The 26,527-nt window shown below is 42.9% G+C and overlaps 1 protein-coding gene across 2 annotated transcripts in view; it reads left to right on the forward strand.

Annotated features, from left to right (window-relative positions):
* pxk (PX domain containing serine/threonine kinase) overlaps window positions 1-26,138 on the forward strand; it is a 41,218-nt gene extending 15,080 nt beyond the window's left edge. Inside the window, exons 5-19 of one of the 2 annotated variants that reach the window (XM_055647569.1) lie at window positions 1,641-1,718; window positions 3,121-3,194; window positions 4,560-4,634; window positions 5,776-5,880; window positions 7,122-7,223; window positions 7,331-7,492; window positions 8,135-8,252; window positions 9,489-9,567; window positions 12,404-12,449; window positions 15,136-15,213; window positions 15,643-15,729; window positions 16,258-16,333; window positions 18,270-18,326; window positions 22,806-22,835; window positions 25,492-25,719. In XM_055647569.1, the coding sequence (XP_055503544.1) occupies window positions 1,641-1,718; window positions 3,121-3,194; window positions 4,560-4,634; window positions 5,776-5,880; window positions 7,122-7,223; window positions 7,331-7,492; window positions 8,135-8,252; window positions 9,489-9,567; window positions 12,404-12,449; window positions 15,136-15,213; window positions 15,643-15,729; window positions 16,258-16,333; window positions 18,270-18,326; window positions 22,806-22,822 (1,154 nt within the window). In that variant the 3' untranslated portion in view covers window positions 22,823-22,835; window positions 25,492-25,719. Of the gene's footprint in view, window positions 1-1,640; window positions 1,719-3,120; window positions 3,195-4,559; window positions 4,635-5,775; window positions 5,881-7,121; window positions 7,224-7,330; window positions 7,493-8,134; window positions 8,253-9,488; window positions 9,568-12,403; window positions 12,450-15,135; window positions 15,214-15,642; window positions 15,730-16,257; window positions 16,334-18,269; window positions 18,327-22,805; window positions 22,836-25,491 lie in introns of both variants that reach the window. The other variant, XM_055647568.1, reaches the window with a different exon arrangement.
* The last annotated feature ends 389 nt before the right edge of the window (window positions 26,139-26,527 follow it).

Consider the following 26,527-nt stretch of genomic DNA (forward strand, 5'->3'; position numbering starts at 1 on the left):
GTGGTGGATTTGTGTGTTTGGGCAACGCTGTCAGAGCAGCCAAGGACAAACAGAATACTGTCTCTGTTCAGCAAATGTCAGCGATCATCCAATGACACAGTCGTGCAGCTGGTAGAGCTGCTGCCTCACAGTGCCAGAGACCCAGGTCTGATCCTGATCTTGGCTGCTGTCTGTGTGGAGTTCACATATTCTCCCTGCGACCACGTAGGATCCCTCCGGGTGCTCTGGTTTCCTCCCACATCCCAAAGACGTGCGGGTTTGTATGTTAAAGGGCCCCTCTGTAAATTGCCCCTAGTGTACAGGAAGTGAATGAGAAAGTGGGATAACATAGAACTAGTGTGAACGGGCGACTTGGTGGGTGAAAGGGCCTGTTTCCATGTACCTTTTAAAAAAAACAAACAAAAAAAACAACTTGTTGAAGTAGCAGTTGTTAAAAAATTTGCTGTTGGACTTTGAGTGTTTTTATCTTTTTAAACTGAGCCGAGCAAATCGTCATGTCGCCTGCCTGTATTCGCTAACTTCTAGTTGGGAATCGGAAGCAGGAATTTTGGTCAATTGTGGTCGCGTGCCTCTATGACAACAGTAGATGCGATGGGGTCATTCTACGTGCGCGATTGAGATCAAACTTGGGTTTATTGTTAAATTCGTGTTGAGTGTCAAAATGCAATTGTGATAATAAATTGTGAGATTCCTTTCAGGATTCCAGCCAGCATTAAGTTTTCATTGATGAATAATCAATGGCAAATCTATGGCAGCTTTATCAGTGATGTACTATGATGTAAGTTCTATGTACTATGATGTTAGGGAGGTCATGGTGGCGCAGCAGTAGAGTTGCTGCCTTACAGCGAATGCAGCGCCAGAGACCCGGGTTTGATCCCGACTACGGCTGCTGTCTGTACGGAGTTTGTACATTCTCCCCGTGAGCTGCGTGGGTTTTCTCCGAGATCTTCGGTTTCCTCCCACACTCCAAAGACGTGCAGGTATGTAGGTTAATTGGCTTGGTAAATGTAAATAATTGTCCCTAGTGGGTATAGGATAGTGTTGGTGTGTGGGGATCGCTGGTCGGCGCTGACTCGGTGGTCCGTAGGGCCTGTTTCCGTGCTGTATCTCTAAACTAAACTAAAGTAATAATCACTGCTAGTTACTGTATCCAATATCCAATATTCCCGCTTTCCATAACTGGAACACTACAACGGTGTAACACTATATCCTGCACTCGATACGATACGATAGATCTTTATCCCAGGAGGGAAATTGATCTGCCAACAGTCATAAAACACAAGATACATTAAATGAAAGTGACGATGGGGGGTGGTTCAGTCTACCCCACGACAGAAGGGCGAGGATTTGTACAGATTGATAGCCACGGGGGGAAAAGGATCTCCTGTGGTGTGCTGTACTGCATCTTGGTGGAACCAGGTATCTTTCTCTTTTCATTGTACTCGTATATGATTTAATTGTATAGAACCCAAACAAAATGTTTCACTGTAGTTTGGTACAATAATATATCAATGCCAGAATGAGTAAATTATTTAACATTTTTTTGTTATACTTGATAAATTTGGCACAAATTTGTTTTTAAGTGTTACAAAATCTGAATGGATATATCATGATTTTGCCTCTTTTAACTCACCAAACAGAAATCGCCTTGCAGCAGGTATCAATGTTCTTCCGATCTGAGCCCAATTGGGAAGTGGTAGAACCTCTAAAGGAAATGGGTATGTAAATCTGCCCGACTTTGTGCACATGTTTGTTCACAGTCATGTTTATCAGGACGCTGTTTGGAGTAATTTTCACGTCTCTTGTTTAAGGCGGACTGGACGTTGTCGGCGTTCAGTTGATGTTGAGAGGGCTGATAGTCTGCAGCTCTGGGAGCCAGTGTGTTGGGCTGCTGTTGAGCTTTCAAAGATTGGTCATATTGCTGAGTTGAGTTGCATGCCAGTGAGTTGTACACAGCAACCTTGTATACAGCTGTGGTGCCCACTGTTGCAGTACGCCAGTGTAAGAATAGAACCTGTAAAATAGCCGGCACAAGGAACTGCAGATGCTGGGTTACAAAGCAAGGCACAATGCTGGAGTAACTCAGCAGGTCTGGCAGCAACAGTGGACAAATTCCCCAGAAATGCTGCCTGACCCACTGCGTTATTGGGGGAACTAATGCAGTGGCACCTTTAGGTACTGCCTGTGAATTTGCTGATTAAGGTGATCAATGATTTACAATCAATACAATACAATCAGTTTTATTCGTCACTTGCACATAAAGTGCAAGTGAAATGAATTTGCCAGCAGCGGTACAATGAAAAAGGACACACAAAAACACAATAAAAATGTAACACAAACATCCACCACAGCATTCATCACTGTGGTGGGAGGCACAACATTTGGCCAGCCCTCCTGCATTTGAAGTTGATCTCAACTTATAGCAGATAATTGTAAGATGTTAGTGACATTTTAAGGGTTGCCCCAAGCTGCCCTAGTTCATGGATCATGGATTATCCCCACAAGAGAGAAGACGGGTCTTTCAGTATCTATGAGGACTTTGAACCTGAAACTCCCTGCCCCTGCATAACCCCGAGGAACCCATTTGGTTCTGCAACCCTTGCATCATGAATTTCAGTGACGATGAATGAAATCCAGCCTGGATGTGCTGTATACACCAAAGCTCCCTGCGTGCAAGAGGAGGGGAAAACATGCCTGCATCATGAATAAGTGTGAATCACAGCCCACCTCTAGCTGTGAATGCAGTGAGGTCGATCATCTCGCCCCTCGTGCAGATTCAGTGGAGCCTCTCTGAAAACGTGCCATGTAATGGCTTGTGAATGTCAAACCACATTTACAAATGTTGATGCATTCACACAATACATAATTTTTGGCCTAAGGTTATGTGCCTTGTTGTGTCCTGGATTAAGTATCTGTGATCTGATTGAATAGAGTTCACGTTGGGGGTGGGGGGGGGAATGTAATTGTAGAGGATGCTGACATTCCGGCACATGTTTGAGGTTGGTACTGTACGGTGAAGTTTTAAAGAACGTGTTTGGACAAAGTGACATGTGACCCCACATGGGATATTTTTTAGATGCTACAAAAATGACAAATTTGAAATATTATTTCCTTTTTAAGGTTGGAGATTTAGAAAACGGTATCTTTTAATAAAAAGCAAGGACCAGCCCAAGGAGCGTCAAGTACTGAGCTGGGTGAGTCCTGATTGTTAAATAGTCTGAGATAATTCAGCCAGTGGAGGTAGTTGAGGTCGATGCTGCATCTACATTTAAAATACAGGGAGATGGATGGGGCAGGTTTAGAGAGATATGTGCCCAGTGCAGGCAGGTGGGACTAGTGTAGATGGGGCACCTCAGTTGACATGGACATGTTGGACCAAAAGGCCTGTTTCCGTGCTGAAAGAACCTGACTCTCGTTATTGCTGCTTTATTAATTGCTCACCAGTATAACTCATTTTGTCTAAAGAGTCATAAATACAATGCAGAAGGGTCATGTACTCTAGTATATTAGGTTTGTTAGCAACACTTTACAGAGTGCGCCAATAAAAGTTGAGCTGCTTGCCTGTGGCATGATTCTGATGTATCCATGAGTTCCATGTTGTGTTTATGGGTCTGTCAAGCTGCAGCAAGTCAGCATTTCATCCTTCCATCCTTGGTACATATGACCAGCAAACACTTTTGACTCTCCTTGAATATCAAAACCAACCTTTGCAGGTTCTCTCTGATCTGCGATGAAGTACGACCAGACTGAGGTTGTATAAGTCGTTAACTAGGTTACCAGGTCAATGACGGATGTTTGGTGTTGCACGTTTATCAATTAGAATTGGTCTGATATAGAACTCTGTATAATCTGTCATCTTCGCATTTTATTGAAAGAACTATTAGAAGCAGTTTTTTGTTGTTGTAAGCAGCCCCACTTCCAGTTAAAGAGCATAATAGCCCAGTCTCACTGTACGAGTTGATTCCAAGAGCTCTCCCGAGTTTGCCCTGATTCGAACTCGGAGATTTACGGTAATGGCCGCTCGTCGGTACTCGGGGCTCTCGTGGACATTTTTCAACATGTTGAAAACTCTTCACAAGTCTTCCCGTGCTTACCTGCCGTTAGCGGGTCTTCCTGAGTACCTGCCGTTAGAGTTACGAGCCGCTAAGAGACGTCCCCGAGCTCCGACGTACCCGCTACGTTCATTCTCCGTGCTTACCACAAGTTTGATTTTTTTGTAAACTCGGGAGAGCTCTTGGAATGAACTCGTACAGTGGGACAGGGCTATTACTCTGGTAAAACAAGCTGACGCGGGCTGTTTGCATGAAATGTTTGTGCAGTCCTGTAACGGGGAAGTTGTCAAAGTGTAAGTGTGCTCAAATTATGAGGATGAGAGCTCAGCTCATACTTGAGTAAACGCACTTTTAACCTTTGTCGATTGATATTGAACTTTGTAGACAGCAGTTCAAATAACACTAGAATATTTTTGGAGGCAGTTTGTAGCTGGGGAAATGAGTCCTTTGCCTGTCCTCCTATCGATGAGCTGACACACATTTGGTGGCACCAACTTTGTTTTACAGGCGGATCTCGGTCCTGACATGTTTCTGTGCGATAAAGACCTTCAGTCAGCAATGAAACTTTTACCCTCTTGGTCGGTAAGTAATTATCCAAAGTCTTGTAATGTTTTGAACTATTCTAGATGCTTTATAGCTAATGTAAGACACTACTGACTACTTGGGCGGCACCAGGTGGTGCAGTGGTAGAGCTGCTGCCTTACAGCACCTGGTTCGATCCTGACTAAGTTGCTATCTGTACGGGGTTTGTACGTTCTCCCTGTGATCGCTTGGGTTTTCTCCAGGAACCCCAGTTTCCTCCCACATTCTTAAGACGTTCAGGTTTGTAGGTTAATTGATTTCTGTATATTGCCCCTAGTGTGTAGGATACAACTATTGGTTGGTGTGGATTCGGTTAGCTGCAGGGGCTGTTTTCTGGGCTGTATCTCAAAACTAAACTTAACTTACTGGAAAATATTAAACTATATCCACAGAAAATTAACAGAATGCCATTTAATGCTCAGGGGAATACACGCTTTAACCCTTAAAGGGTTAAAGCATGTATTCCCCTGAGCATTAAGTGCATGTCCCTGCAGATAATGCAGGACTCTTCAAGTAGACATCCAAGTACAGTTTACATGTGAGGAGAGCTTCTCCCTCTTTTCCTTTTAGGCAGTGTCTTCCAGATCCCTACCACCCTCTGGGCGTTGAGGCCTGACCTTATTGAGATGGACAAGATCATGAGGGGCCATGGATAAAGTAAATTGTAACTCATTTAGCCCAGGGTAGAGGATTCGAAAACTAGAGCCCCCAGGCAGAAGGTGAGAGAGCAGAGATTTCAGAGGGACTTGGGAGACAACTGTTCACTCAGAGGGTAGTCTATACCTGGAATGAGCTGCCAGATGAAGCTGTAGAAGCTTATACAATTAGATGTTTAAAAAATTTGGATAGATACGTGGATAGGAAGAGTTTAGTGGGCTATGGGCCAAATGCAGGCAACCAGGACTAGGGCAATATTCCAAATTGGTCGGTATGGACAAGGGCCGAATGGCTTGTTTAGCAATAGCCAAGGTTGGATGTTTTAATAGAAGGTAAAGATGAGATTTGGGGCTTCATTCTGTGCAGGTTATCTTTGGGGCAATAGGTACATGCTTCCCCTTTTCCTTGCCTCACAGCTGCTGGTAAGCCTCTAATTGAACATGAAGTAAATCCTGCTCTAAGCTTGCTCTGCTTTAATCTCTAGCACCCGTACATATATCCCGTCACATTCGCCACGGCTAGTGAATCCTCTGGACTCGTCATTCGAATGTACAATGACAAAGGAACACTGAGAGATTATATCTGCAAGGTATGTCCCATCAACTGGATATTAGATCTTGTCTGCATTTAATTACCTGATAATCTAATTAGTAATAAATAATCAGAAATGTGATTAACTTTTCAAAGTGGAGAATATGTACCTTGCTGTGTACTATCTCCACATCACAGTCTGAAGAAGGGTCTCAACCCAAAACGTCACCCATTCCTTCTATCCAGAGATGCTGCCTGTCCTGCTGAGTTACTCCAGCATTTTGTGTCTATCTCCACATTACAACTCACTTGGTTTTCATTGAGTGCAACATGATATTATTGTATTTGGATGAAATGGGAAATTGATCAACCAAGATTAGAAACCATGGAGTCTGAAGAAGGGTCTCGACCCAAAACGTCGCCTATTCCTTCGCTCCATAGATGCTGCCTCACCCACTGAGTTTCTCCAACATTTTTGTCAACTTGTCGATTTTTCCAGCATCTGCAATTCTTTATTAAACATGGACTTATCATTAGTTGATTGGTTTGATCTATCGAGGCTGGTTATCTCCAAGTTGGGCAATGAATTGTCAAAGTTAAATACATTCCACACTCAAAAACTGCATACCTTTACAAATAGTTTAAGAATGAACTGCGGATGCTGGAAAATCAAAGGTAGACAAAAGTGCTGGAGAAACTCAGCGGGTGCAGCAGCATCTATGGAGCGAAGGAAATAGGCAAAGTTTCGGGCCGAATCCCCTTGGGGAAATAGGCAACGTTTCGGGCCGAATCTCTTGGGAAATAGGTAACGTTTCGGGCCGAATCCCTTGGGAAATAGGCCTTGGGAAATAGGCAACGTTTCGGGCCGAATCCCTTGGGAAATAGGCAACGTTTCGGGCCGAATCCCTTGGGGAAATAGGCAACGTTTCGGGCCGAACCCCTTGGGGAAATAGGCAACGTTTTGGGCCGAAACCCTTTTGGGTTTCGGCTCGAAACGTTGCCTATTTCCTTCGCTCCACAGATGCTGTTGCACCCGCTGTGTTTCTCCAGCACTTTTGTCTACCCACCTTTAAAAATAAATATTTCATTTAATCTTTAAATATAGATGTTTCAGTTTTAAACTTTTGGTTCTTTATATGGCTCTTTACAAGAGTTTCCAGTCATAGAAGCTGGACTTTGATAATATTGTTGTCCTTTATTTTGGTTTAGCTTTTAAAAAAAAAAAGTTTAGTTTCTGCTTTGCTAACCACGATGAATTACTGATGAACAATAATTCTGTCAAATATATTTTGCACAAAGGCTAAACCAAAAGACTGTTTTATGAAGAAATACTGCAGTCCCAAGAAAAGCCAAGGACTTGATCTTCAGCAGATCAAATTGTTTGGGCGACAAATACTGGAGGTAAATGATGTCAAACCTACCCCTTCTAGTGACTCTCACTCAGTGTACTTGACCTCTGCCTATTTTTCGAAGCATAACCTTCGCGATCTGCTTGATTTTTATTTCAGGTCTTGAAGTTTCTTCACGAAAAAAGAATTCCATACGGACATCTTCACTCCTCCAATGTGATGATTGATGGTGATGCATGTAAATTATTGGATATAGAAAACTCATTCCTGGGGTTACCCAGTTATTATAGGCCTTATTATACGCAGTCCAGGAAAATAAATGTTAGTATTCAATGTCCTTACCAGTGTAATAAGCTGCTTCCATTATTTTAAAGCTGTCGTTTTTATCAGAACTTACTTTTGAATAACTTACTCTTGCGTTGAGATAATTGTTGCTGTTTTTAATACCGTCTGGGGTTATGAAAAGAGAGCATTTTTACATGTCTAGTTAGCCTTGGCTCTCCCCCTCGTTTGTTTAGCAACCTTGCGTACTTCTCTCGGGCCAGCTATGTGTCCATTCATCCACTGGGTTGTTGTCCACAGTGTTTTTGCACCAATCACAAATGGAAATGGGAATGCATTTTATTCTTCACTGGCTAATTGTAAAAATATAGTGTTTTGCTTTTGAAAGCTAGATCCTCTTTCGCACCTTACAGAGGCCCAAATCCAAGTTGCTACAGGGTGCCAAGATTTAGGCTTGGTCTCGGAATCCCTTCATGTTTCTGCGGATGTTATTTGGCTGGGATGTTTGGGATGGGAGAGATGTGTACGCAAGGGGGAGTGGTGAGGAGCGCCTCAACCATTTAATCCTCCTTGACTGATATCTTACAGTAACTGGAAAAATATACTTAAATCAAACACTGAATGTTAATCACGTAAAATATGGTTAATTGTTTTTTGTTAATACATGCACCTACTTTATAGACTACAGAAGCTATTGATGTGTATTGCTTTGGTCACGTTTTATATGAGATGACTTACGGCAAGCCTCCAGATTCCGTGCCTGTGGACAGCTTCCCCTCTGCATCTTCCTCGCATATAGGTGAATTGTTTTGAAGAACGTTTTGAATTGTATCGTATTTATTAATTTCAGTGAACATGTTTTGCAAACCTGGTTTATTTGTAATTAATGCATTTTCTCGCTTCCTATTACCTAATAGGTTTAGGTTTATTATAATTGTGTATTGTGCAGAGATGTTGTCTGACCTGCTGAGCTACTCCAGCCTTTTGTGTCTAGTCTTTGGTTTAAACCGGCGGAAGCCGGTTTAAACCAAAGACTAGACATAAAAGTCTGGAGTAGCTCAGCAGGTCAGACAGCATCTCTGCAGAAAAGGAATAGGTGAATCAATTTCCCATTTCATCCAAATACTGAACGAAATTTCCTGCCTGCAGAAAAGGAATAGGTGACGTTTCTGGTCGAGACCCTCAGCATGAAGAAAGGTCTCGACCCAAAACATCACCTATTCCTATTCTCCAGAGATGCTGCCTGACCTGCTGAGTTACTCCAGCATTTTGTGTCTGTGTTGGTGTACTATTGTCAGGAGTATTGCAATACAGTAATAAATAGAGAGCCTTTGTGATACATAACATTAGGTGTTCTTAGTGACATTTAAATATAACATTAAGGATGTAAATAATCTGGAACAAATTTGCGTTTGTTGCAGAGATGGAGGCAGTGATCAGGTGTGTAGCTGTGGTCATGTGTGTTTAAATCAAAGGAAAATGTGCAAGAAAGAACTGCAGATGCTGGTTTAAATCGAAGGTAGACATAAAATGCTGGAGTTCCTCAGTGGGTGAGGCAGCATCTCTGGAGAGAAGGAATGGGCGACGTTTCGGGTCTGAAGAAGGGTCTCGACCCGAAATGTCCCCCCTTCCTTCTCTCCAGAGTTACTCCAGCATTTTGTGTCTACCAAGGACAATGTGTTTGTTATCTGCTGCGGTGTGAATGGCCATTCATGTCCTTCAACCATTGGTAGACAAAAATGCTGGAGAAACTCAGCGGGTGAGGCAGCATCTATGGAGCGAAGGAATAGGTGATTTCGCTCCATAACTGCTGCCTCACCTGCTGAGTTTCTCCAGCATTTTTGTCTACCTTCGATTTTTCCAGCATCTGCAGTTCTTTCTTAAATCCTTCAACCATTGCTCGTTTAATGTACGTGCTCAGCTGAGAAAACATTGGTGTGTATTTTATGTTGAGATTTTGTTGTACATTGGTTTAAAATAAATCTGTGCAAGGGTCAGGAAGGTTCTGAAGAAGGAATGTGCATTTTCTTTCCAGTGTCTGTGTTGCAGTCCATCCTGTCTGCAGAGGCCTGGAAAACAAGCATGCCGACTATTGCCCAGCTGTTAGAAACTCCGTAAGTGGAAAACCTTTTGGTTTAGTCTTTGTTTTGGGGAATGTGTGTGGAAATGTTGCGGCTGTTTTTAATTTTCAGTTTCACAAAGGATATGAGTGCGGTTTGGACCAGGTTTGTCAGAGTCATGTTTCTTCAGCATATTTATGGTCAAACTGCTCTGCATTTAAATGGTTCCTTGGTTACGTAACCAATTGCTTGTCCACTGGCCTGGCACATTAAACATCCACCCTTCAGCTCGCGTTGCCTGCGCTGAACAGACTCCAAGGCCAGCACTTATTTACCTGCATATAATCCATATTCCCCCATTCCTTGCATATCCATGTGCCTATCTAAAAATCATCATAGACGCCACTATCGAATCTGCCCCTCTCACCTTAATGGCATGTCCTCTAGTCTAGGAAATAAGTGCTGTCTGTCTACCCTATCTATGCCTTTCATTTTATATACGTCTATCAGCTCTCAGCATCCTCCAGCCATCCAGGTCTGTTCAACCCGTCCCTGTAACTAATACCTAATCCTGGCATCATTCTGGTAAACCTCCTCTGCACCCTCTCCAAAGCCTCCACCTCCTCCTTATAATGGGACGAGCAGATCTGCACGCAATACTCCAAATGCAGCTTGTCCATAGTCCTATGAAATGACTTCCTGATTCTTCTACTCCTTGCCGAGACCAATGAAGGCAAGCATATCGTATCTTTTCTATACCACTCTTATCAACTTGTGGCACCTTCCAGGGTGGAAGGTTGGGGCGGCAAGGTGGTGCAGCGGTAAGAGTTGCTGCCTCACAGCACCGGAGATCCGGGTGCGATCCTGACTACGAGTATTGTCTGTATGGAGTTTGTACGTTCTCCCCGTGACCACGTGGGTTTTCACCGGGTGCTCCGGTTTCCTCTCACACTCCAGAGACGTGCAGATTTGCAGGTTCATTTGGCTTCAGTAAAAATTGTATATTATCTCTAGTGTGTAGGATAGTGCTAGAGTATATGGTGATCGTTGCTCGGCATGGACTCCAAAGAGCCTATTTCTGCGCTGTATCTCCAAAACTACAGTTACATTTTAATAAAAGTTGATTAAGTTCTTGAGCAACACTTGCAGACAGGGTTGATTGTTAACTGCTTTAATTGGTTTTACTACTGTGATGCTGAGCATGTGCCTGAACTCCTGAACTTCCTGCTTTGGCAACGCATGTTTGTACAGTCAGTGCTTAATCCCCATTTGAATAGGCCAATTTAGAGCTTGGATTAGTTTAACCAGCAGTCTGATGCAGCATGTGATTCTGTACAATTCCCGGTTGTGTGTGTGTGTGGCGATTCCTGACTGTGTACAAAGAGGAAGAGCTCTTTTGATGACCAGTGTCCAGATCAGAATGTGTAGGGGCCGTGAGGAACCGTGTGGGTAACAGTCACTGCCAGATTTCCCAGACTTTCCACAAGTGGGATAATGTAACAGTGTGTGGAATTTCCAGAATCTGCAGAACATGGTTAACTTTTTGAAGAGTCGAGTTATGAAAATCGAGGGCCAATGGGATGTGGTCTATAAATTGGAGCTTGAATTTTTGTCAAATGATGGTATTAAGGGTCTGTCCCACTTCGGCAACTTGCCGGCACCAGTCATAGTCGCGGCAAGTCGCCGAAAATTTTCAACATGTTGGATATCCAGCGGCAACCAGAAAAAGATACAACTCTTTGGGCGACTACTCACGACTATACAGGCATCACGTGTCGACATGTCACCGGGAGACGCCTGTATGGTCGTGAGTAGTCGCCCAAAGAGTTGCACCTTTTTCAGGTCGCCACTGGATTTTCAATATTTTGAAAATTTTCGGCAACCCATGTCGGGTGCCGGCAAGTCGCCGAAAAAATCGCGTAGGTGTGACAGGCCCTTTAGTGATACGAAGAGTTGCAGGCATATCATAGGTTACAGATCAGCTATGATCTCTACTGCGGGGACCAGATTTAACGGGAGGTAATTGGCCCACGTGTGTGTTCTTAGAATTCTTCTGACGGGCGTTTAGGAAAAACATTGTTAATGTTGTAAAATTTGTATCTATCATCGATACAGAATATACTGCAGATGCTGAAATGTTGAGCAAAGCACAAAGTGCTGAAGGAACTCGGCCAGCATCTGAAGTAGGGTCCCAACCCAAAACGATGTCTGGCCATTCCGTCTGTAGATGCTGCCTGACCTGCTGGGTTCCTCCAGCACTTTGTGATTTGGTATCGAAGCTTATCCACAGTCGGCTGACTGAATGAGCAGATGTTCCTGTGTTGGATAGGAATAGGCAAAGGTAGAGCTTGAGAACAATAGAGATATGTAGGGAATGCTGACAGTATGTATGGCCGCTAAATGTGTGCGTTTCAAATGGGACAAATGGTAGAAGTGATTTATCTGTCATATTGGTTGAGGGACATAAAACTTCCAAATAATGCTTTGCCTATGATACCAAATTTTACTATTACTTTACAAATGGCTGTATTTTCTGAATCAAATATTAAAATTATCCTTCATCTAATTGAGATTTTCTGTAAATTGTGTTTAAAGTTGGATAGGAAATGTTTAGAGAGATATGTGCCAAACACAGACATGTGGGAGTAGCGTAGATGGGGCGTGTTGGTGGGCTGGCCAAGTTGGGTCATCGGGCCTGTTTCTATGCTCTATGATTGTTGGCCTTTAACAGTGGTAACTCACTTGCATTTTGAACCTATTGCATTAATTTTCTTTTGAATGCTTTACTCTTTGCTCCAGCAATGCTGAATATTAATGAACCACTCGTGTACGTTTTCCAAATAAAGGTCATAACATTCTGGCTCAATAACCCTGACTTGCTTTCTTTCAGGTTGTTTGTGGATGTGATGCTTAATGCGGAGAAGCCCCAGTTTAAGGTAAGACTACTCTAACTACTCGAAGTGGGACTTCAATGTGCAGCTGTACAAGGCGCTGGGGAGACTACGTGGGGTACTATGTGCATCTCTGGTCCCCCGGCTGTAGGAAGGATGTCATCAAGTTGGAGAGGGTTTTCACCGGCATATAGCATGTGGGCTGGAGTTATGGGGAGAGAGAGGCTGGGATTTTATTCTTTTGAATTTAGGCTGAAAGGTGATTTTATTCTTTTGACTGTAGGCTGAAAGATGATCTTATTGAAGTATATAACATTATGAGGGGCATGGATAAAGTGAATGCTCGTGGTCTTTGTCCCATGGAGGAAGATTGTAAAACTGGTGGGCTGTACCTTAAGGTGAGATGGGAGAGGTTGAAGAAAGTCACTAAATCTGGAATGAGCTGCTGGAAGAAGGGCATGGTGGTGCAGCGGTAGAGTTGCTACCTCACAGCACCAGAGGCCCGGGTTCCATCCTGACCACAGGTGCTGCCTGCACGGAGTTTGTACGTCCTCCCCATGATCTGTGTGGGTTTTCTCCAAAGTCTTCAGTTTCTACCACACTCCAAGGACGTACAGCTTGTAGGTTCATTGGCTTGGTATAAATGTAAATTGTCCCTAATGTGTGTAGGGTAGTGTTAATGTGCGGGGATCGCTGGTCAGCGCAGACTTGGTGGGCCGAAGGGCCTGTTTCCGCACTGCATTCACTAAACTAAAGTAAAGAAGCGGACATAATTACAACTTTTCAAGTCAAGTCAAGAGAGTTTATTGTCATGTGTCCCAGATAGGACAATGAAATTCTTGCTTTGCTTCAGCACAACACAATATAGTAGACATGAATACAGAACAGATCAGTGTGTCCATATACCATTATATAAATAGATACACTTTTGAAAGACATTTGGACAGCTGTATGGATGGGAATGAAGGGGTATGAACCATGTTGCAGGCAAGTGGGATAAGACTAATTGCCAACTTGGTCGGCATGGATATGACGGCCCGAAGGAACGGCTTTTGAGGATAGAGAAGATATTTGTGCACAAATCAACTAAGAAACGTTACACAAAAATGCTGGAGGAACTCAGCAGGTGAGGCAGCATCTATGGAGAGAAGGAATAGGTGACGTTTCAGGGTCGAGACCCTTCTTCAGACGTTGTAATCATTGCGTTGATTTATGTGGCAATGTTGTTAACAGTAACACTTTTTAGATTGAATTAAATCAAACATAATTGTTGCAAGCATATTCCTCACCTTCTTTACCAATCTACTTGTGCTGCCACTTTCAGGGAGCCACTGATTTGAGAGGAGGATTGATTATCTGAGGCCCCCAGATCCCTCTACAATAAGTTAGACAAAAGTGCAGCAGCATCTATGGAGCAAAGGAAATAGGCAATGTTTTGGGCCAAAACCCTGAAGGAAATAGGCAACGTTTTGGCCCAAAACGTTGCCCGTTTCCTTCGCTCCATACATGCTGCTGCACCCGCTGAGTTTCTCCAGCACTTTTGTCTACCTTTGATTTTCCAGCATCTGCGGTTCCTTCTTAAACAAATCCCTCTACAATACTGTTCAGGGTCATGCCATTACTGTATGCTTTCCCCTTACAATTGACCTCTCGAGAGTGCGACATTTCACACTTGCCTGGATAGCACACAACAAAAAGTTCAGTTTGAAGAAGGGTTTCTCCAATCGTCCGCAAATTTCCAATTCGCTGCATAGATGTGCTGCAAACCTAGTTTCTAATCATTTTGTCTATTGATTTTCCAGCATCTGAGTTCCTTCTTAAACAAAAAGGCCCTAGTACCTCAGTACACGAGCAATAAACTGACCTCCGATGCCATTCCCGCACAATTTCTGTATCCTATCATATCCTACTGACGGTCTTCTACACATGTCCGCAAATCCTACAATTCCCGCATACCTGCAAACCTACTGCAATTTAGATTAGTTTAGAGATACAGCACGGAAACAGGCCCTTCGGCCCACCGAGTCCGCACTGACCAGCGATCGCCCCGCACAATAACACTATCCTACACACACTAGGGACAATTTTACACATACACCAAGCCCACTAACCTACATACCTGCACATCTTTGGAGTGTGAGAGGAAAGCGAAGATCTCAGAGAAAACCCACATGGTTAAAGGGAGAACGTGCAAACTCCATAGTCAGCAACCGCAGTCTGGATCGAACCTGGGTCTCTGGCGCTGTGCTGTGAGGCAGCAACTCTACTGCTGTGTCACTGTGGCCAGCCTACAACTCATCTACATTTTCATCCCAAGTCATTCATCAGCCAGAATAACCCCCTTCCACAGATGCCTTCTGACCTCTATGGCTAAACCAGTTCTGAATGCAAACAGCCAAGTCCCTGGGCACGTGATGCCTCTTAATCTCCTGGATCAGCCTACTGTGCGGGACATCATCAAATGTATCTCTGAAATCATGAGAACACTATTCTATTGTGTATTGTGTGTTCTTTTCAAGTGTGTCGCTGCTGGCAAATTCATTTCACTGCACCTTCGGGTGACTTTGACTTTGACTCTCGCCACTGGCCTGAAGGAAATAGTCACCGCCCAGTTATCTAGCAATGAAAATCATTTCCCAACCAGATTTTACATGTATGACCTTAAAGGGGAACCATGTGTGGTTTGTTTGTGATATTATTTTATATTTTTGTTTTGTTTTTGCCATGGCAGATACCTAGTAAGCTGAAAGAAGCTTTGAAAGCAGCAAAGGAGTGCATGGAGAAAAGGCTAACCGAGGAGCAGAAAGCAGTAAGTCAAACAAGCCCTTCCGTGGGATAATAAATAAATGCAGAAGCTGGAAATACTCGCAGGGTCGGGTGGTGTACGTGGAGAGAGAGAAACAAAGTTCATGTATAGCGGGTCATTGGTGGGAGAGTGAGATTACAAATATCCTGTAAATTGTAAAAAAGAGAGCAATAGGTGGTGCAGCGGGAGCGCAAGAGACCTGGGTTCAATTCTGAACTCGGGTGCTGTCTGTGTGGAGTTTGCACGTTCTCCCTGTGGCCGAGTGGGTTTTCTCCGGTGCTCCGGTTTCCTCCCACATCCCAAAAGACGTGTAGGTTAATTGTCCTCTGTACATTGCCCCGGGTGAAAGTTGAAAGTTCAAACAATCGACATGAATTTTCCCCGTTCAGGATAACTTGTAACCCAAATTTACATTTGTCTTCCCTCCTGAAGATTCACCGGCATAAAAGACTGGCAAGAGCTCAGTCCCACCATGGATCGGAGGAAGAGAAGAAGAAAAGAAAGATCTTGGCCAGAAAGGTGCATTCATCTTAAGAGATTTTGACTGTTAAACCATTCATACAACTTTGTATTCCTTTTGACATCACCTGCCTTTCAACTCGGTACCTTGAGAGAGAAGTTTAAAATCCTTAGTTTCCCATTTATATCCAACTAATTCCAGGAATTGTTTCAATTTTCAATTTCTATTTCTTATTTTGATATGCATGTTTCTTTAATTCATTGTCAAATGTAGTCCTAATTAACCTTAAATGTTTCCTTTCCTAATAATGTTCTGTTCTGCCTTCCATTGTAGCAAGCCAAGGTAACAAAACTTGCTTCAGTCGAGGTTTAATTCTCTTACTTTACTGGTGCTCTGGCTTTTTGAATGAATTTGCAGCCGTCCCTAGTTGCTCTGTTGACTGTTCGCTGCATGGCCACCTTTAATGAGAGCTGCATGCTTCACTGGAGTTGCTGCCTCTGTGATGATGCATGGATGAAATATGCTGTGGTTGTGTCCCGTGTCTTTGTCACCACGATTCAAACACGTTTTTTCCCCCTTGCAAACAGAAGTCAAAGCAGTCTCTGACTGAGAATGAAGTCGATGACTCGGCGAAAATCAACCACTCAAACAATGCAAATTCTGGTATGGAATTCAAATTATATCCAGTGTCATTTTATGTTGGAAAACTTTTCTGTTCTGGAATTAGTTTTGGTTGTAGCAAAGTGAAAAATTCTTCATTTAAGAATTCTTCACTCTTCTTTGATTCATTTCCAAATAGACGTGGGTAGGTCCATGGACAGGAAGAGTTTGGAGGGACGTGGGCCAAACTCAGGCAAATGGGACTCGTTTAGAGGTGTTAATTCCCGGGATGACGGGACTGACATATGAGGAAAGAATGGGTCGACTGGGCTTATATCCACTGAAATTTAGAAGGATGATAGAGGATCTTATAGAAACATATAAAATTCTTAAGGGGTTGGACAAGCTAGATGCAGGAAAAATGTTCCCCAATTTGGGGGAGTCCAGAACCAGGGGTCACAGATTAAGAATAAGGGGTCAGCCATTTAGGACGGAGATGATGAAAAACTTTTTCACCCAGTGAGTTGTGAATCTATGGAATTCTCTGCCCCAGAAGGCAGTGGAGGCCAATTAATTCACTTGATATTTTCAAGAGGGAGTTAGATTTAGCTCTTCGAGCTAACGGAATCAAGGGATATCGGGAGAAAGCAGGAACGGGGAACTGATTTTGAATGATCAGCCATGATCATATTGAATGGCGGTGCTGGCTTGAAGGGCCGAATGGCCTCCTCCTGCACCTATGTTTCTATCTTGGTCGGCATGGGCGACTTGGGCCAGCTGTTTCTGTGCTGGGTGACATAAGTCGTAAACAAAATAGCTAATTTTCAATCCACGTTGACAGAATATTGCCATCAAAGTTGGTTTAGACCAAGGATAGGCAATAATCAAACGCAAGATGTGAATCGACACACTGAAGCTAGTACCTGGTACTAAATTATCACGTTGTGTTTTCCTTCAGACTGATTGCATTCCTGAATGTATTCAATATTACAATGTCAAAATGTGTAAATGATATTAAGTGGTCATGTGCAGTGAACAATGTTAGATTAAATGGTGAAATTGAAGGTACAAGGGTAGGCATATGGACAGGCAGGGAATGGTCTGAAGAAGGGTCCCGACCAGAAACGTCACCTATTCCTTCGCTCCTTAGATCTGCCTCGCCCACTGAGTTTCTCCAACATTTGTGTCTACTCCCGACCCGAAACGTCACTATCCATGTTCTCCAGAGGTGCAACATGACCCGCTGAGTTACTCCAGCACTTTGTGTCCATCTCAGGGAATGGAGGGAATGGAGGGATATGGCCTTGGCATCATGTTCGGCACAGACATCATGGCCAATGGGCCTGTTGTGCTGGACTGTTCTATATTTTATTAAAATTTCAGATGAATGGAACCTAATCAAAGACCAGAGGATCATAAATGAAAGTTTCTGCTTTAGGTTATTTAACTTCTTTATATGGATACAGTTTTCCCCCCAAGCATCATCTTAACGTGGATGTCAACTGAAATGTCCACTGGACTAAAGAGCATTAGTCCAGACTGATGCTCATGCTGTTTAACAAAAATCCAAAGGAAGTCATCTGAAGGCATTAAGAGCATGATTCCATAAAGCTTTTCCACTACTTATTATTGATCATGAATAAAACAGTTTTGTAAGCCTTTTCCATTCTCAATCGAATAGCAGTCACAATTAGCAGCTACTGACGATAAAATGTTTCATCTGTTTGCCCTGTAGAAAGTTAGCCTTCAAGTGCTGGAGTTAATAACGCAACAGACACCTAAAGCAGTAGATAAGAATACAAATAATAGCTCTTCTCAGACAAAAATGTTTTTTAAAGAACTCTGTGTAGGTCTGTTGGAAGTGTCTATCTGAAATGTAAAGAAAATCTAGATTTTAAACTTCTCTAGTTGTTCCGTTAGCATTTTGTAAATGTATTATTGTAGCTTAGCAACGTGCTGTGTAAACTTCATATCTTTCTAACGACTATCTTCCCTCTAGGCTCTGGCGCTAGTTCTCCCTTAACATCACCTTCTTCGCCAACTCCTCCGTCAACGGGTAGGTAAAAGCCTTCCTCAATAAACTCGTAAGCGTACTCATGTAATCAATAACCTTGGTTCAGAATGATGTGTTTGGCAAGAAAACCTCTTATTTAGCATCAAAGCTGGAGATCAATCTTCTAATTTTAGGCACTCGTGACAACATGTTCATTGTTTTTTAAACTAATCGAATTTCTGAATTATTCCAGTAATTGTGTTTTGTTTCATATTTATTCAAGTTCCATGATCCTGCAACTTGAATAAATATGAAGCAAATCCCAAAGTGCTGGAGTAACTCAGCGGGTCAGGCAGCATCTGTGGAGAACATGGATAGGTGACGTTTCACAGAGTGCTGGAGTAACTCAGCGGGTCAGGCAGCATCTATGGAGCTAAGGAAATGGAACGTTTCGGGCCCAAGGGTTTCACTAGAAGGTGGCCGAAACGGAGTAAGATGCTGCTCATAACTGAGTGGGTCAGGCAGCATCTGTGGAGAACATGGATAGGTGACGTTTCACAGAGTGCTGGAGTAACTCAGTGGGTCAGGCAGCATCTCTGGAGGGCATGATTGGCGACGTCTCGGGACCCTTCTGCAGACCCAAACCTGAAACGCCATCAATGCACTCCCTCCAGAGATGCTGCTTGACCTGCTGAGTTACTCCAGCATGTTGTGTCTTGCTCGATTCCAGCATGTGCAGTTCCTTGTGTGCCCTCTACCTGAAATAGTATATTGTCTGAACTTGTTTAATGCAATAGATGACATGGGTGATAACCAGGAATGAGTAACCTGTTGTGATGACTTTATCGGCTTTGATCAGAGGGTGTTGTACCAACGTATAGAGCTACCTTGTACCCGAGCTCTTGCATTGTTATACAGATCTAGTCAAGCATAGTATGTTGAAAATATAGTCCATCGGTTCACTGTTGCTGATGATATATCATTGCTTGTTGCAGCCTACGTTTCCCACTGCCCACCATTCAGGAATGCTAGTTCTCTTTGCATTCAGGTCGGCTTTAAATGCTCAGACACCAGTTTATCGGGCTAAAGATGTGGTGTAGTCGCTGAGATGTCAACGTCTTGCCGCAGCTACATTTGCAATCATTCATTCTTATCTTATCTTAGCAGTCCTAACTGGCAGAATGTTTCCTGCAAACTGAGTTCCAAAAATTTGACCGTTGCAAAATTTAAACAATGTATTGGCTTCCTAAGTTCTTGCTTTTAATTCCTTTTCCCTTCTAATTAGTCATTTATCAGCATCGCTTGTCAGGAATTGTGGAGCTTAGTGTTAAAACAAAAAGAAGAAAATAATTTTGTTTTATAATGTAATATCAAATTGTATTTCCTTGTTCATCGGTCATCTTAATGGAACACATTTTTTTTCATTTTCATATTACACTTTTTGCAGTTGTATGATTAGATTCAGTTATGGTCTGGCCGTTGAGCTCTTAATCTGCGAACTGCTTGAAGGGAAGTATATTATAAATCCCTCTGCAAACTTCCTGTCTGCTTTATGCCACGGACAAGAGTTAAAAGCCATGTTGCCGAGGATCTTGGTGACAGGTTTATCCTGTTGATTGTAACCAGGAAAGTTGAAGATTCATTAAGATTACGGTGGTAATTTGGTTGTAGGGAACAATGTTTTGTTGAGGAGAGACTGTGGGAATATTCTTAACCATTAATGGACTTCCAAAAAGATGGGGTTATGGTGGTGTTGGAGCACGTTGTTAATTAGTTAGAAACAGAGAAAATAGGTGCAGGAGGAGGCCATTCGGCCCTTCGAGCCAGAACCGCCATTCATTGCGATCATGGCTGATCGTCCCCAATCAATAACCCGTGCCTGCCTTCTCTCCATATCCCTTGACTCCACTAGCCCCTAGAGCTCTATCTAACTCTCCCTTAAATCCATCCAGTGATTTGGCCTCCACTGCCCTCTGTGGCAGGGAATTCCACAAATTCACAACTCTCTGGGTGAAAACTTTTTTTCTCACCTCGGTCTTAAATGGCCTCCCCTTTATTCCAAAACTGTGACCCCAAGCTTGTCCTAGTCTTTTCAATCTTTCCTCATATGACAGTCCCACCATCCCAGGGATCAATCTCGTGAACCTACGCTGCACTGCCTCAATCACAAGGATGTCCTTACTCAAATTAGGAGACCAAAACTGTACACAGTACTCCAGATGTGGTCTTACCAGAGCCCTATACAAATGCAGAAGAACCTCTTTACTCCTATACTGAAATCCTCTTGTTATGAAAGCCACCATTCCATTAGCTTTCTTCACTGCATGCTGTACCTGCACGTCAACTTTCAGTGACTGGTGTACAAGGACACCCAGGTCTCGCTGTACCTCCCCCTTACCTAACCTAACCCCATTGAGATAATAATCTGCCCCCTTGTTTTTGCCGCCTAAGTGGATAACTTTGTTGGAGGACATTTGGAGGACTTTTTTCAGGAGGTCCACACAGAATGCTGGAGTAACTTAGCGGGACAGGCAGCATCTCTGGAGAGAAGGAATTGGTTTACGTTTCGGGTCGAGTTCCTTCTGAAGAACACACCACTTCTGAAGAAGGTTCCGACCCGAAACGTCACCCATTCCTTCTCTCCAGAGATGCTGCCTGTCCTGCTGAGTTACTCCAGCATTTTGTGTCTACCTTCGATTTAAACCAGCATCTGCAGTTCTTTCCTCCAACATTTTCAGGAGGTTGTCTGTGTCTGTTTTGTCTCTCTATCCATCCTCCTCCTCCCCACTCCTGTTGGGCAGACAATGCAGAAGCTTGAAAGCGCGCACCACCAGACTCGGGAACAGCTTCTGTTATCCGGCTTCTGAACGGTCCTTCCATAAACTAGGATACATTCCGTCTCACCTCTGTTTCATTGAGGACATTGGACATTGGAGCTGGTGCGCTACAATGCTGGGAACTGTATTCTGCACTCTGTATCTTCCCCCTTTGCTCTCTATTTTATTTGAGTTTGACGATCATGTTAATGTACGGTATATCTGATCTGATGGGATAGCGTGTAAAACACAGCTCTTCATTGTACCTCGGTAGATGTGACAATAATAAACCTAAACCTAAGGATAGTATTATGGGCCAGAAGGAAACACACAAATGTGTCCATTCCTGAGCTAAGGCTCAGCAGCAGATGCACATTGAGTTTATTAACACAGGGTGCAGTGGCTGTCTTTAGTAGGACATTATCCATGGGCCAGAACTGGAAATAAATAGAGTATAAGTCCCTTGTCTTGCCCCCAGTAGTGTGGCTAAATAGACCAGGGTAGGTATTTTTTGTGGGATTGTCCCGTTATGTTCAGTAGCGTGCCATCTTGTGTATTTCCCCTTGAATCATCAGGATTAATAATCCATCCCTTGCACCAGTTGATAAATATATTAAGCAGCATCGTTGCAGGCCAGACTTCATTGAAGCCTCCACTTGCATGAACGAGGGGAAATGTGTGATTATTCCTGGTCTTAAAAGTATAATTCTAAAACCGAGAAAGTGGGCTGCGTTAGAATTTCATTGTTCCTTTTCGGGACATATGACAAAACGCTCTTGACCCTTTTGGGGGAAAAATGACATTATTTTAGATTGGTTGCAATCTGTGGTGTAAAATTGCATGGAAGCAGTGTGAGGAACAGCACCTCATATTCCGTTTGGGGAGTCTGCACCCCGGGGGCATGAACATCGAATTCTCCCAATTTTGTTAGTCCTTGCTGTCTCCTCCCCTTCCTCAGCCCCCCTGCTGTCTCCTCCCATCCCCCAGCCTTCGGGCTACTCCTCCTTTTCCCTTTCTTGTCCCCACCCGCCCCCCGCCCCCGATCAGTCTGAAGAAGGGTTTCGGCCCGAAACGTTGCCTATTTCCTTCGCTCCATAGATGCTGCTGCACCCGCTGAGTTGAGTTTCTCCAGCTTTTTTGTGTAACCTTCGATTCTCCAGCATCTGCAGTTCCCTCTTAAACAGCATTGTGACTTTGTCCTGTTGCTAAGTACTTTGTAGTTATCAATGATCATCAACTGCCGATTAAAGATCTTTTGCCATGAATATAAAGTTTCATTTCTGGTCAATTGGGGAAAGTTTTCCTTCATTCAGCAGCCATACAGTACCTGTGGAAGGAAAGTTGTTAAGGTTGGCCCCAAGATGATCTGAGGAAGGTTTATTGACACAAAATAATAATGTTCTCACTGACTCGTTTGAGATCTGACGAGTGAAAATTAACCCTGTACAATAACTGGCTGCACCTTCCATTCAGAAAAGGTAGCAGCGTTTGGTGTGACTGGCTAGGGATGCAATTGTAGACGCTGATGCTGTTAATGAGGGAAGGGACACAAACATGAAATTGCCGCAGATCTGTATGACCCCTTTATGTAATAAAAGATGTGACTTATTTCTCTTTGGTAACTCATCCGGTGTGAATGTCATTGCTTTGTATGTTGTGTAATGTCCGCGTATAATTTACGGTAATGACTTGCTGCTTCTTTCTTCCTATGCTGTCTTTCCTGTAGAGCCCACACCATTTTGAGCCTGACTTTGGGGTAATGTAGACCACCCTAAAAACGTAAAGGTTTCAGAGAGAGAGGTCACAGTCGTCAAGGTGAATCAGTTTGTTGATGCATCACAATCACTCTAGGTGTGGGTAGAATCCATTTTAAACAGATTTATGTGTTTGTCACTGAATCATATTTACTGGGCTCTTAGACGTTTGTCATATTTTTCCTGTTCACGCTTTTGAATTCTGAGATCGTCTTGGTTATCCAGACTTCCCAACGTAGCTGATTCGAGTTTGTATAGTAGCAAATACTAAAAACAACTTCAATTCAATTCAGTTTTATTTGTCATATGTAGGTTAACACAGGGTCAACGGTACAATGAAATGTGACAAGACCACAGGTCACCTCAACAATAATATTATAAAGATAAAAACTTGCAATTTATACAGTACTTACGCTGTCTGTTATTTGAAAATTAATGCCTTGTGAAAGAAATCTTGTTGAGATGAGCAGATATTTAGAGAAAGCAGAGTCTTGACGTGCAATGGTAGACAAACTCAGTGGGTGAGGCAGCATCTATGGAGCGAAGGAATAGGCGATGTCTCGGGTCGAGACCCTTCTTCAAAGCCAGGTGGGCTGAAAGCACGGAAGAATCACGCAGTAATATGGTTGATTGATACTGCAGTAATTTAGAGAGATAACAAGTCTTTCAGATAAAACGAGCTGATCATGTGATGTGCAGCAGGATTGTTTTTGTAAGAGTCCTCGTGTTTATTTGTGCAGACATTTTTGAAGGCAGTGGTGAACGTGGTTCTGAGATGTGATATTGGCCGTGAAAGAGGAAGTTGTGATTATGGCGTGGGTTGTGATGAATGGATGCATTGGAGAACATCATGACCCCGAGTCACAGCTGTTGCAAATGTGGGGAGAATATAGGACGAGTGAAGATTGGGGTACAGATGCACAGGAGGGATATTCTTGCAAGAGGACACATGGGATGTAACAGCTGCGGGGAATTACTTGTAACAGGAGTGAACTTGAGTCTATTACTATCCCCCAATAACAACACAATCTGATCCTCATACTTTTGCTTGTGGACTTCCAGGAATGGCTAAAGAATTGAGTCCTCCCCAATGTTTCACTGCCCTGGTGGGACAGAGGCATTTGCAACTTCTCTATAACTAATTAAGACAGGCTTTGAGTTCAAACTTGAGCATTTTGCCCAAAAGGTTGAATGATTAAAGAGGATGAAGGTGTCTTCACTAGAGAGGTACCCCCTCGTCCCATCATAGTAAGGCACTTGGTCTCACAGGATCATTGCACCAGTTTACTGTTTAGGATGCCTGCTATTCCACAGCTGCTGGGTTAAGAATAGATTGATGTGACTTTAGCATTTTTCACAAGAGAATCGTTTGGGGTTCTCTCTTTCTTCGTCTTAAAACCAAGAATTCTGGGTTGTATTAGAAAAATCTGAATTTTCCCCTTTCTAAAACCTAGTAATAACAGCTGTTGTGGTTCAATTGCCAAGCTTTCTAGACTAAAGGTCAAAAATGCTCTATATATCTAATTGCTTTAATTACTGAAAATACTTCTAAACGCTGTACAGCGTTATTTTCACTTTGATAATCTATTGAATATTTCTCACGGTACGATTGGACAGATTTGCTTGAATGGAAACTTAGTGCCGTAAATGACCTGGTTCAGTTGAACAAGTTATTAAACACCTCAATAATTCTCTTAGTGGGAGTGAAATTATGTGATGGCTAGATGTTGAAGTAGTACAAATAACTCGGAAGCTAAGACAAAGTGATTATTCATCTTGGCTCTTAATTCCATCCAATCCTAAACTCAACAGGGAGCTTGTATGAAGGTGATGCTGTTTCTTATTTACCTTGTTCAGGCTGTGACAACTCCATCTGTAGCCATTCAATGATGATTGCATGTTTGTCCATGGTACACTGAATGCATTTAGCCTGGTATGTTACAACCAAGACTGTCTTTAAAGCACACCTTGCACTGTGGTGCCTTTTAGTAAAGATCACCTGCTTGGAGACTTTCTTCCTGTGACTATTTGAAACTCACTTCTGTGTGGAATGAAGTAACTTTGTAACAAAATGAGAAAGGGCCACTAAGAACAAATTAACCATGGAACTGTGCTTTCATTAGTTGTCATTCCTCATTTTGTTATAAATCTTTTATTATTTTCCTTTTTTCCCGCCTGTGTCATTATTAGGCACCTGCCCTTTATTATTCAAGTGTGTACACTAGCCACATCCTACAGAATATGTTAAAGTTGTGTAAAAGTTACGTTTTAAACAAACACTCACAAAGAAAATTGCCATTTGTTTTTTCTGGGGCAACAGTTCTTGGTACCCCTTGTCAGGCTCTGCATGGCCTAATATCTGCACAAGAATTTTACACAAACCAAAATAGAGTGATATGGAATATGAATGTGCAACCATTTTACCAAAGCAGCTGAACAAGTTGCCCGTAGTTCAGCTTAAAGCAGAATGGTAAGGTCTGTGGAGTTTTGCTAAAACGTAAAACAAATGTGACATCCTAGAACACAAAACTAAAAGGAAAGTCCTTTGTTAACGGTGATGTTGGCTCGTGAACACTACCAGCCTTTGCAGATGTTTCTATGAAAGTTCTTTAAGTTTGCATTGTGAGAATTTACTGAATGCTTTCTTCGTACTTGCAGCCGTTTCCTCCGTCCCTGCAGCTCCGGCTCTTCCCCCGTCTCACAAGTTGGAGGTGCCGCTGCCGTCAGAGTCCACGCCTCTTGCCAATGGGACGGGCAGGGGAGCCTTACTCAGCTCCATTCAAAGCTTTAAGAAGGGGCACCTAAAGCCAGCGACGACACGTGATCACAACATGCCCACCATCAAATAACACAAGCTGGCATCCCAACGCCAGGGCTGTGTGGGGCGAGAGTCGAGCTACTGTACGGGACAATCATTCCTTTTGATGAAGCTACATGCAGTATGTTGCAGCCAATGTGTTTCCCTGGGGCACCCTCTGCCCCCTTGTGGTCATTGCTATATTTCTAAACATCTTCTCATTAAGCACTTGTAACTGTGGAGCCAGCAATCTGCAATAAATTTACCTTGCGGTAATACAAAGATGGCAGCAATCTAATTTGCAATAATGTATCTTAAGAATTTGCTGTAGTTTGACTGTAATCTAACCTTGATTTTCTGAAGAAAGTGCACTTTAAAGATTTGTTTTACTGTATAAACAAAAGAAACAGCTGTTTCTATGCAGACATTTTTCATAGTATATGTACAAATTTCTTGTAAACAATGATTAGATATTCATTTAATATTTTATTAAAATAATTATCTTGGCAATTCACTATTCTTTGGAGTCTTGTGAAAATGCAAATTGGAGTAATTCAGGCAGCAGCTCTGGAGAACATGGACAGGCGATGCTTCTGGGCGGGACCCCCTCTTCAGAAGGTGCTGCCTGAACTGCCAAGTTCATCCAGCACCTGCAATTCCTTGTCTACATTAACTTCACTCTCAATTCACAGCTGTGGCTCAGAGAGTGGAGGTTGAATCTTCCAGCATGGATCCATTACTTTAGAAATAAAGTTATTACACAGAAGGTAATTTGTGCTTGAACATTTGTATTTCCACTAAATATGCGTCAAGAAACCAAACTATGGTCAGTCAGTCATCCCGTGTTTGCAGCACCGGATATAAGTTGACAAACTTGCCTTCTTGTTTATTTACCAC

This window comes from Leucoraja erinacea, chromosome 16 (assembly GCF_028641065.1).
Source record: "Leucoraja erinacea ecotype New England chromosome 16, Leri_hhj_1, whole genome shotgun sequence".
NCBI lineage: Eukaryota > Metazoa > Chordata > Chondrichthyes > Rajiformes > Rajidae > Leucoraja > Leucoraja erinaceus.